This window comes from Babylonia areolata, chromosome 27, assembly GCF_041734735.1.
Source record: "Babylonia areolata isolate BAREFJ2019XMU chromosome 27, ASM4173473v1, whole genome shotgun sequence".
Taxonomy (NCBI): Eukaryota; Metazoa; Mollusca; class Gastropoda; order Neogastropoda; family Buccinidae; genus Babylonia; species Babylonia areolata.
The window spans coordinates 30431312-30444442 of record NC_134902.1 but is presented as its reverse complement, the minus strand read 5'-3'; the positions used below and the strand labels follow the sequence as shown (position 1 = coordinate 30444442).

Sequence of the window (13131 nt, the reverse complement as noted above, 5' to 3'; positions counted from 1 at the left end):
GTCCTCTGCTGCATGGTTACTGTCAGTTCAGTTCAGCTCAGTTACTCAAGGAGGCGTCACAACGTTCGGACAAATCCATATACGCTACACCACATCTGCTAAGCAGCCTGACCAGCAGTGTAACCCAACGCGGTTAGTCAGGCTTTACTGTCAGTTTTCAGTCAATCGGATGTGACGCTTAATAGGTCACGTGACATATCATCGAAGCTGGGGCGAGAACGTGGCACAACAGACGGAAAGGTCTGTGGAAACAATCATCACTTCATTGTACAAAAACATGTGGGGTCTGTCAGTGGATCTGCAACTGCACTTTTGTGTTGACAGATTTCAGAAGGCACAGTGCTTTGATCATGAGGTGAAAGTTAGGAGGTTTTTGTTGTTGTTGTTGTTGTTTTTATTATAAAGAATTGAGTTTTTGTATTCAAGGTTAGGAAAAAAAGGATTAAAGGTCTCATAGCCTTTCATAGCCATTGAGGCAATGAATCATTTTCAATGTGTCTCTGGTTCGGCGCAGAGGCCCAATCCTCTGCTTCCGCCATTTGAACATTCCCCAATTAAATCAGCTAATCAGAGCACCTGCGATAAGTGAGGAAATTCCGAGTGTCAGGGCTTCATACCCTGATAAACTTGTGAACTCTTTAGCAGCAGTCCAACGCTTAATCAACTCCCTATTTGTGGACATTTCATATGGTAGAGCAGCCCAAACAACAGAGACTCAGCAGAGATTAATAAAATGCAATGCAATGCAATGCAACGCAACATAACGCAAAACGATGGAATGCAACACATAACATTCATGTTAATGCACTGGACAAAAGTTACCATAGATTTTTCTACACAGCTGATGGTCTTGCCTGAAAAATTCAGATTGAAGACAGGCAAACAGTGATAGTGGCCAACAAACAACGAGACATCCGCAGACAGTCTTTGGCACACCCTTAAAACAGAGGAAGAAAAAAGAAGAAAGAAAGACAGAAAGAAAGAACCACAGAAAGAAAGTCATATCTGTTTAGGAATAGGCCCAATAGAAAAGCTTTCATGCGACACGAAGTGAGAACTAGACACACACATCTCACTTCTTTCTTTCTTATTAAAAAAAAGAGACGGCAAACGGGAACATGTCTTTTGAATAATGCCCTGACCATGACGTTGGAACACGCGATGTGAGAGAGAATAAAGACCCACGCCGTGTCTGTACCCGACACCCGATATTGCTGGGGGTTCCTCTTGACAACCAAGTCAACACACAACCAGTCGTCACGTGATTGCTCACTCCAACCATTACCTTGTATGGGCCTCAGCACTCTCTGCTTTCCGAAGCCAACCAATCAGAACGTTTTACAGTCTCTCACACATGCATATTAAGTAGGCCACTATTTTTTTTTTGTCTACTTTCCATTTGGGTCACCAAGAAAGCAGAAAGATTTTATGTGTGTGTCGTGTTTTGTGCCAAGCAGTGAGCGTTTCAGGCTTTCACGTTTTTTACAGACAGGCTCAAACATGTCTTTTTCAGACCTGATCAGGGCGGGGCTTGCTGTGACGGGGGACATCAGGTATTGTGACGGTTGTTAGCGTCAACACTGGCGGTTGCTATTCGCGCGGGGATAAATTGGAGCTCTCCCTGGGTTCCCCTCTGTCACTGCTGTGGAGAAGATTGGAAGGAGAATCATCCAAGTGCACAGCTCTCTGTTCCTGCCTTGAGGAGACACTCTCACCATGAAGCTGCTCATCACCTTTGCCCTGGCCTCCTTGCTGTTGCTGAAGGTTGCTGAAGGAGCTAACGTCAGTAAGTAAAAATGATACTTCCAAGTTGATAAGCTTGTCTCGTTCTTTGAATAAAGAAGTATTGTGAAAGATAATTTACAAAGAAAGAAAGGAAATTGTGACAATTCAAGCCCATTTACTGCTCGTGAGATACATTTACAGAAAACGAAGGAACGTTTTAAAGGAATCACAGAAAAGTGTAGGGAACGAACAGAACAAAATCACCCTCCTAAAATTTCGGAATCTTTATTGGAATGTAGATGATCAGGGTTACCAAGAAGGCTAAAGCAACAGACAACGAGCCTTTTGCTTTTAAATGATGCTGAATATATTGAGAATATTATTCATTTTGAAGAAAGAGAAAAACAAATTCGTGCGTGCGCGCGTGCGCAGACACACACACACACACACACACACACACACACACACACACACACACACACACATACGCCCTCTCAGGTGTGTTTCATACAAACGTTTACTTGTTGAAAATCAAACTTTTCAATTCCATTGATCAGAAAGGAACTGCACAGACATGGATGGGTGTTTGAGTGTGGAGGGAGAAGGGAAATAATGTATATTATTGCAATAAGGGTACTGTGAAGATATGTAGGATTTGGAAATAAGGACATGAGGAAAAAGGGAGGAAAGGGGTTTCAGAATCAGATGAGGTTTACTTTTGATATTTGTAGTACCTGTGTTTCATTCCACTGATGTGGTGAAGCTGCTTAATGTCTAGGAATAAAAACAGGTTTCAAACCGTATAGCCACAGGAAGCAGTTAATGAGATATGTGTTCTTTCCAGTTAATTGGCATCCAATGATTAATGTTCGCTACAATGTGTACATATTTGTCATTGATAAACAGGATCGAAACTATATATCAAATAGTATAAAAAAAATGTTTTGTTTTGAAGTGATCAACATGGCAGGAAATGAAATACTATCAAGGATAAGGTAAGTGTATATAATGATTTAGACACTGAGTTAGAAGCATTCAAAAAACCCTATCCTTCCATATATATGTAGTGTATTAAAGCATAAAAGACATCTTTCCTTCTCTCTATATATATATGAATGTATCTATGTGCATGCATGTGTGTATATTGATAATGTATGTTTAATATGACCATGTAATAGGTGTATCATGTCTTCGTCTTTGATCAACTAGAGGGAATTTTTTGATACATATGAAACTCCAATCATTTATGAAAATAAATATATAATGTTGTTTTTCCATTCTTATGCTTGACACACATTACGCAAAATGTCCTCAATTCTATGCTGATGTTAAGTTTTATACATTTTACTTGTTATAAAATTGCACTGTTATCAGCATCGAATGTCTCCACCTTGACCTCGAAATATAAATAAAACATTTGCTTCCCCCAACCATTTTTTTCTTCTGTTTCTTTAGTCCATTTATGAATTGCACTATCAATTGCACATACATATTGAGATTCATTGTGTTATTCAAATTATGTGTGCCACTTTGTTTACACCCATGATAAAGAGAAAGAAAATGGGTACAGAGGAAAATAGGAATGGGAACAAGTTATAGAACGAGAAATGACAAAATAATGAATGCTTTGGGAAAGTATATGAGGAAATAAAACAAGTCTTTCTCAAAGTTTGACCTAATTTTTAGAAAAAAAGCAACAACTAAAATCAGGAACATCTACCGAAGAGAAGATTGAACCCATGTACATTTTCCGTGCTACAATGGTTATCATTGCATTTATATACACTGTGTAAAAAAGATTTCCTTATATTTGAATTTTGTGTTCTATTAAAACTTGTTTATTTTATTGAAGAAAAAATAGTATAAAACTAGAGTACACGAGAAAACTTCGCCTATACTGAACAGTAGTATGCTAATCTTGTTACTGGATCTGATTCCATCAAAGAATCTTCGCTAAAATCTTTCTTATTCATACCAGCCCATGGCCTACCTTTTTAATATAGTTTGGAAACTAATCTATGTTTCCTCGAAATGTCACACTGTCTCATTTAGCCCTGCCTCATAATGGTGAAAGTCATTTAAGCACTGTGTCTACCTGGATAATGATCTGATCTGAAAATTCCGTTTACAGCCTTTTGTGTAAACTTGCTTACAAACAAAACACACAAACAAACAAACAAGCATCTGCCTACCCTCTGACTCACTCCACCTCTCTCTCCCAAAGAAGAAGAAGAAGACAAAAACAACAACAACAACAACAACAAAAACCAAACAAAAAAAACAACAACAACAACAAACAACCCCCGAAGAAAACAAACAACAATAACAACAACAAAAAAACAAAACAAACAACAACAACAACAAAAAAACAAAACAAACAACAACAACAACAAACAACAACAACAAACAACCCCCGAAGAAAAACAAACGACAACAAAAAACCCACAAAAGACAACAACATGAAAACAAAACCAACAACAACAACAAAACTACCAAAGAACAAAACAAAAACAAAGGGAGTTACACAGCCTCCTTAGTGAGGAGGTATGAAGTATACCAAATCAGCAAACATAGTGATTTGTGATAGCCTCATCTTTGATACTGTTGGTTTCCATTCCAAGGGGCCCGAAAACAGTTGCACAGTATCCAGATGTTCATTATCATTACAGTTATAATTAGTATTACAAAAACTAATACTACCACATGCTCGATCACATCTTAACAAATGGGGTTGTATATGCTTGACCTACACATAGACCCATAGACCTTATGGACAAAAGGAACATGCAAACAAATAATTAAGCCGTCGCTGCTTTAATTACCAACAAAACGACCTTGTTAGCGCTTTACGAGAAATCATGGCATTGCAAGAAAGCGAGGTCATTTTCCCTGCCTGCCTCGCTTTCTCGCAATCTGTGAGATAATGTGCGAAGTCCATCGTGTCTTTATTTGAAACATTTCCTTTATCGTTAGGGTTGGTTTCTTGTCTTTTATAAACAAATCTGAGAGAGAAGAATATGGAATAATATGACGACAACGATTATGATGTTGTTGACGATGATACTGTTGAAACTATGGTGATGATGAGACAGGATCGTTTTAAGCGCGCACTTTTGATTGTATGTATTGACCTGCTCAACAAACTCTCCCTTGACGGTGATACTTGGTTTCTTCTTCCTGCAGTCATTAACAAGGTCTTTCATTTTCATAATATCTACCTCCAGGAAGTAGTCATCACATATGAAAATCGTTTTCTTATGGAAAATCGCGTTGAAAGTAAAAACTTTAATTCAGAACAAAAAAGATAAGTGGACACGTTTTTCATTTATTTCTGAAAAAAGTAATAACGAACTCCTTACCACCTCATCCTCATTTCCCTCAGGAACACAGAGATATCCTCTAAGTCAAACCAAAGGGCCCCACAAACCCCGTATATCCCTTACCCCCCGTATATCCGCCTTTCCTCAAGTAATACAGCCTCTATCAATATGTCGTCTTATGTCCCTTGAATTTTTACCTTGACCATTGTGACCTTAGCCTCAACACACCTGACCCCGTCCTCCCAAAGAAAAATCCTTTTTGCACTTTCTCCCAGAGAGTCCAGGGTATACTGTTTTCCTCCACATGTCATCTGTGTGCAGACTATGACGTAGCTTGTGATGATAGCAACACGTGCAGCTCCGCCGCCAATATGAAGTGCGACGGATCATCCAACAAGTGTGTATGCACAGACGCTACATTCGGTCCGAAAGATGACAAGACGGGATGCTGTAAGTACCATCTGTGTTTGTACAAAGATTTCTTGCCTGGAATAATTGGCTAGTGCTAACAGCAAATTCCGATGTGAAAGTCGTATGATTGATCTTTCAACAGACTGCAATTGAGTTTAATTGGTCTATCCAGTGTGTGTGTGTGTGTGTGTGTGTGTGTGTGTGTGTAATCTTTTCACTGTGAATAATACCAGACGTGTCAAGTGTGTATGTTTGTGTGTGGAAGACGGGGTATGGGGGTAGTTAAAGTGGGATTTACAGAGAAATGATAAACAAGAACACTGGAATCAACAATCGTCAGAGTTTAAGAGCAATTAACCAAAGAACGAAAAAAACACATTACTACCTGTAGATCCTGTTGGGGTGTGTAATAGCGATTCAGCAAATATTAGCAGATGGCTGGACATTATTTCTTTCGTGTTTTGTTCTGAAAACATACTAACTTTACATGACTTTGGGAGAAAACTGACTATCATTTAACACTGACATAAAATATGGTTTCGTGAGAGAGAGAGAGAGAGAGAGAGAGAGAGAGAGAGAGAGAGGGGAGAAGACGGAACGGTTCGAGATGTTTTAATTAATCAAACGAACATTTTTCCATGAGGGAAGTGAAATTATCCTGTATATACTGGCATACACGACGGAAAAGCTAATGTATCATTACCTTTTTGAGTAATACTCAGGGAAATTTCGTTTCGATTGCTTTGTGTCATGCAAAGGAACTGAAAATAAAACTGGTTGGTTGTTTATGTAGTGTTTCAGGCAGCGCTTCTTTGGGACTTGAACGATGAGATTGAATGTGTCATTGTTTCAGTGCTCAAAGGCGGCGAGACATGCGATGCTGGTGCTAAGTGTCTGTCTAACGAGTGTGTGGAAACGAAATGCACAGGTAAATCTATCTATATATGCATAAGTAAATCTATCTATCTATCTACCTGTCTGTCTGTGCGTCTGTCTATATGTCTGTCCGTCTATTAATCTATCTGTGTGTCTATCTGGGTTTATCTGTTGGCATGTGCATGAGCGGTTGTGTGTGTGTGTGTGTGTGTGTGTGTGTGAAGCTGGGCGTGTTCGTATGCGTGCGTACATGCGCACGCTAGAGCACACATATACATACATTCACACTCACCTACACACACATACATACACAAACAAATTCATTTACACACATGCAGAAACACGCACTCACACGCACACACCCACACAAGTGTGAACACATACATATAAACGAGCATGCATATAATGATATTGATGTGCGCGAGCATTAAAACACACACACACACACACACACACACACACACACACACACCTGTGTTTGCAGCCACCGCCAATATTTCCACGTCATTATGAATCCCGTCACACTTTGTCGTGCGTGCAGAGAGTGGTGCTGGTGCAACCGCAGTCTCTATGATGCTGATGGTGGTGGCCTTGGTGACCTCCCGCTTCCTGTAGACCCCAGCAGTGTCCTTCACCTGACCTTGACTGTGGCCAGCCAGTGCACAACCTGGATGCTTGCCAATCAAAGATTCATGTTATGTTCTAGAGTTGGATACTCAGTCTTCGAAATCTGATTTCATCATTTCTGATCAATTGTGCGATCAAAGAACTATTTCAATGGTAAAGTTATTAACAGGACATGTTCACACCACTTTTGTACTGTTAGGTAACTAGAAATAAAAAGAAAATATAGAAAGAAATGCACTCAACGAAAACGATAAGTTGAAAAAAATCTCAAATGAAAGGACAGTATTAATATTTTCTGTTTTAGGGAAGGTGTGATGTTGAAGCCATCCACTGAGAGGACAGTATCCATTATCATTCGTTTCCTCTTGGTCGTTTCGTCAAATATCCGATAGCTCGGCTTTTTAACTGAGGGAAAGTGGCCGGGCAGCTGGGTTGTGTACCAGCTGGTCACACAACTGACCTGAGCTATGCCACAAGGACTTACGAGAAAGTGTAAACTGGATGCCATTTTTATTCTTTTTGCTGTATCACCGTAGGTCATACTTCTGTATCCCATCATGCTGTTTTACATCTCTGCCTGCCTCTGTCCATAAGGAAATCGTAATCTGACAACGTGACGTGCTGATTTTTGTTTTCTTATTTTTTAAAGTTTCATCAAAGGCGCAATCCGAAATGAAAAATCTATACGTAATGCTCCAATGATAATCATGCCGTGGTCATTATTCAGTCTTGATACTAACGAATGATTGGCAACTGTGAGCACCAGCTTCTTCAGACGTACACCGTTTGTTAGTAACGACCAGATCAGATTCTTTCCGTTGATGAATACTGTTACCCATGCCATCAAAGTTGTTATTCGTAAAAAAAAAAAAGAAAAAAAGAAAAGAAAGAAAGAAAAAAAACAAAACAAAAACAACAACAAAAAAACAAAACAATAAAACACAAAAAAATCCATCAACGGTAATTTTCACTATCATAACAAATGGTTACGGTAACACAGATAAAAATCACGCTATCATTTTTATAACTGAACTTTTGGAGAAAACATTAATTGGCCTGACATGAAATGTATGAATTATAGTTCTAGTTTTGGAAACATTTTGCGTGCATACTTTGGATTTTTTCTTATTTATTTGTCTATTTATTTATTGAATAATATGCTTTTACATAGCTCATCAACACTACACTACTGGTTGGTTTCAAGTGCTTTAAAAGCTCATAGATCAGACTGCATACTGACTGACATATTCAGATAATTTGACATACTGAACGATTCACTATCACTTCAAGAAGTTCAAATTTTCCCCAAAGGAACATTCGGAAATTTGATGAATGTTCTTACAGACAAAACCAATGAAATCGAATAGAAAAAAAGCAGATGTTTTGTGCGCAGAATACATAAAAATATAATTACAAAACCCTCCTTCCTCTCATCCCCCCCAAAATCCAAACATAAAACAACAACCAACGTTTCCTCAACTTCTGGTGCTTTTCAAGAGTGGAAAGAATTTGAAACGCCATTCATCGTTAGTTTGGTACATCTCAAAGAAACAGTATTTTAAAAGTGTATGGATGGAGGATTGAGCTTTTTTTTTTGTAAAGACAATGAGACAGAATAAAGTGACACTTTCTGACTTTCTCTAACAGCAGACAACAACACCTCTCTCTGCCCTGCAACAAAAGTATGCAACGTTTACAACACCTCTTTCTGTCCGTTACTGGTGACGATCATCGTCCCAGTCTCATCTTGTGTGAAAAAGAGAGAGGCGGTGGCAGGATGGAAACCATTTTACCGGTTCTTCAACCTTCCGTCTTGGGGCGCGCTTTCTCTGTCTCTCCGACCTGTTCCGTCATACTGACCTTTCTCCCTTAAACCGGTTGTGATGATGCAGGCCCCTTGGGGCTTGTCGAGCAGGATGGATTCCCTCCCCTGTCGCCAAATCTCTCTGAACCGCCGCTTCTCTTCCGGGAGTCTGCGCGTCACTTCCGAAAGAGAAGCAACTCTGTAGATTCCGTAATTGTTGATAGCAGCCAACAGGGATTTTGATTGTTGGTTGACAACTGGCCACATTTTGGGTTTGGTTAGGCACTTGGTGACTCTGATCAAACACTGGTCATTGCTAGAGAATTGTTGAATCTGACCACAACGTCTAAAGAAATAGTTAAAAAAGGGCAAACAAAAAACAATGTCTCTGTAAAGAAATGAGGGTCATGAAAATGGATGTTGGTAGTTCTTGCAGCGCGGTTACAACAGACGTAGTTGACTAGTGATATATGCTTTGCAGCAACACAATAAAATACAAATAAAGCCTTTATTTTTATGGACGATTATTCATTAAAAGATTGAAGTGAATTCTTTATCAGACCCTAAGATCCGTAAATGTTTAAAGGTCATCATATTGACATTATCAAAGACTTTGCCATAAACATCTTCCTTTCTGGTCCCCAGAATCCAGGTCAGTGCTATATGCACTGTAATTTAATTCATGACTGTATTTGGAACCACCAAGCAATGTCTGTACATCGGCTACAAAACAAGAATCGAAACCAAAAGAAAGGAAACTTTCTGTCACAAGTGGTATGATCTGTGTCCCTGATTCCCGTGGCAGGTCCATGTACAGTTTTCAGTCATACAGCTCTGCAGTGTATTTGATACATCTTCTACACACGCTGTGGTCAGACCAACAGTTTTGTGAGGCTGGTATTAACGTGAAATCAACACAGAATCAAAGCATCTTTGGAATCAACCCATCATTCCATTAGCATAAGTTGTATGTAGATGTGGATTTGTACTTCGCAATTTCATAGATATTAAAGTTTTTCAAAGCATTTCGAATGCCTCTGTATGTATGTATGTATATGTATGTGTTACAACAGAAACGCATGCTTGTCTGTCTTCATGGATGGATGGATAGATGGATGTGTGCAACATTGAATATGAACATCATTGACAGAGCAAAGCGTCGTTGCTGAGAAAAAAAAAATCACAACACAGACAAAGCAAACGCAGTACCCAACAATGAAATAGCATTATGTTTCAGAAGGACCTATGGGGTGAGGGGGGTTCTGTCTATTATGAGAGGAGGAGGGTGGGGATGGAGGTGGAGGTGGAGGGGGTGGGGGTGGGGGTGGAGGGCAGGGGAGAGTTGAAAGAATGCAAAAATATGTGAGGAGGCAGAGGGTAAGGAAAGAAATCATTCAGCGCCGTACGTCAATGAAGACAGACGAACGCGCAGCAGTGATATTGAAACAGCTCATTACTAACTGATAATGACCAGACTGGGAAGGGCAAGGTAAGATAAGGTGAGGTAAGGCAGGGTAAGGGGAGATAAGGCCAGACAGGGCAGGTAATAATGCTGCACACGTAGGGGCACTCCTCTGAAAAGTGCGACGGAAGGTCACGACAAATGAGTAGCGAGCAGAGGGAGTGGACTTGTCCAACAATCATGGAACAAGTTATTCAAACCACATGAAGAATCTCGGCCAGCTTGAACTGAACAAACGTTCAACATGCCTGTTGCTCGTATTAAAAAAAAAAAGAAACAAACAAAAAATACTATGATTTAATGTCTGGAGAAAGGAAGCTATTATATAAAATGGAGTAAACGTCAAGTCCCATTTTTGCTACTTTATAGGACAATCATAATTAACATAATGCATTCATTCACTTCCATAGGAAGATTCTATCACAATAAAACATCACAACACAATACAGTTAGTAAGAAGGCAGTGTAGTATGATATACAATGCAATAAATGCAATACAATGCGATGCGATGCGATGCGATGAGAAGTGACACAATTCAATGCAATACAATACGACAGAACGCAGTGCTGAATAATACAGTGCAGCGCACGTACTTTACACTACAGCACACTGCAGTACAGCTCATCAGAGGGCAGCGCATCACAATATTCATTCATCCATCCATTCATTTCTATACTTATTGGTTTGTTGGTTTTTATTTATTTATTTATTTATTAATTTATTTATTTATGTATTGTTTGCAGCCCAGTTGTATAGGGAAACTATGTCAGAACATAGACCTTCACATCCCAAAGAAAAGATCATGACAGAGACAGATTGTTTTCTGACGTACAATAAAGGATTCCTCAAACAAACAAACAAACAATAACAACAACAAAAAAGAATATAAAAAAAAAGAAAACAAAAAGAGAGTCAAATACAGAAATAAACCACCACTTCACTCTTTTAGCAGAAAAAAACAGGCAGCCTGCATACTTCATTTTTCAAAACCCAGAGAGATTGCCGAAAGGGTAAAAAGGAATAAAAGACATTAAGTAAACAGCAACAGCAGCAGAAACAGCAACAGCAGCAGTATCAAAATAGCAGCTGCAGCAACAACAGCAGCAATAGCAATAGCAGCAACAACAGCAGCAGCAGTATCAAATAGCAGCAGCAGCAACAACAACACCAACATTAACAAAACAACAACAACAACAACAACAACAACAACACACACACACACACACACACACACACACACACACACACACACACACACACACACACACACCAGCAAAAACAAAACAACACAAAACAAACACGCCATATGTTAGTGAGCAGAAGGAGAAAGGTGGTGTAGAAGTGCAGGTTGTGAAAGTCTCACCACCTCGTCGTCATTCCACAAGGCACTTGCAGCGACTTCAAGGTGCATTAACACTTGGACAACACACACATACAAGGCCAGATCAAGAAACATGATGAGATAGTGCAGTGAAAATCACCGATGCCATAGGTCGATATAACAAATGTTATTAAGTCGTTACCTATCACCCATATCTAAACAGCAAAAACACTTACCAAAGAAATATAAAACTATAACAAGCCGCATTCAGTCCAGTCACTGCTAGGTATCAATGGAATAACTTGAATAGCATCATCCGCAAGATTTACCTTTTAGTCTGTTTACCAGATCTCAGAGAAATTAAAATCTATATCTCCACTCTGGCTGAACAAATCTCTGCCATGTCTCAACAACGACTCACACTGATGCGCATAGGCACACATTAACAAGCGAAACCCCATATTTACTGAGTTAATATTTCCGTTCACACCAGCGTCACTATCTTTTATATCAACATACACTTTATGTAAACATCTATTCCAAACTCAAGGGACAGTAACAGCACATACCGTTTCCGTAGCTTCTCAGAACTAAATATTAAAAATATCTCGTACATTTCAGTAAACATTGGCATGCGTTAAAATTGTTTACATATTTTTGCACAAAGCTCTCTGTTAGGTGTTTGTAATATTTCATACATTTCAACTGATGGGAGCATGTGCTTAAATTGTTTTCAGCATTTGGAAGCTCTCATTCATGTTTCACAGACAATTGAGATTTTGGTACTGCATGGTCGAAGGGACGTAACACACAGGTACTTCAAAGGGGTTTATTGCGAGGGAGTTTTTCCCTTTATCGTATCCAGGGAGTTTCAAAGGTGTGTCAAAAAGGGGTGTGAGGAATGCTCCATATACACAACACCACATACCTGCCTGACATATAACCAAACGCACTGGTCAGGCCTAATAAGTCTTCCCGTTGGTGCATGTTTCTGAGCCTTTCACACAAAAAAAAACAAAACAAAAAAACACAAGACTTTGCGGTTGTCTATTAAAACTACACATAAAGGTATACACGCACCGTTGCACTTGGTGGTCAGCTTGAGAGCTTACCAGTTGTACCAGGGGGAGAGAGATGATGAAAAACCCACCAAAGAACAAAATATACTAATGAAAAACGAAGGGGTAAATAAAGGAAATGGAGAGAGAGAGAGAGAGAGAGAGAGAGAGAGAGAGAAGGAAAAGAAGAATGAAAAAAGCGGACGCTTCGTTCTGCAAACGCGCGCGCGCGCGCGTGTGTGTGTGTTTGTGTGTGTGTGTGTGAACCATTCCATACCTCGCACACATATCAAAGCCACACAATAGAAGAAAAATCACATGACCGGAGTGGTATTTTGTTATATTTGTACATTTAGTTGATGGGGTCACGCTATTGCGTTATTCACTATTACGATTGGACTGAGGTCATCCACCACAAGTGAGACAATTAAGGCTTTTAGTATTGACAATGACAATGGCAATGACAATTACTCTTTGGCTGGAGTCAGAGAAAAACAATGAATCGTGACAATAATAAGGTGGCGGC

The 13131-nt window shown here is 39.4% G+C and overlaps 1 protein-coding gene across 1 annotated transcript; it reads left to right on the top strand.

Moving 5' to 3' along the window:
- The first annotated feature begins 1563 nt into the window (after window positions 1–1563).
- LOC143301228 (uncharacterized) lies at window positions 1564–9788 on the top strand. The gene is made up of 4 exons (XM_076615359.1): window positions 1564–1786; window positions 5367–5495; window positions 6310–6384; window positions 6874–9788. Exons 1-4 carry the CDS (start codon window positions 1717–1719, stop codon window positions 6945–6947), a joined length of 348 nt encoding a protein of 115 aa, XP_076471474.1. The 5' UTR covers window positions 1564–1716; the 3' UTR covers window positions 6948–9788.
- The last annotated feature ends 3343 nt before the right edge of the window (window positions 9789–13131 follow it).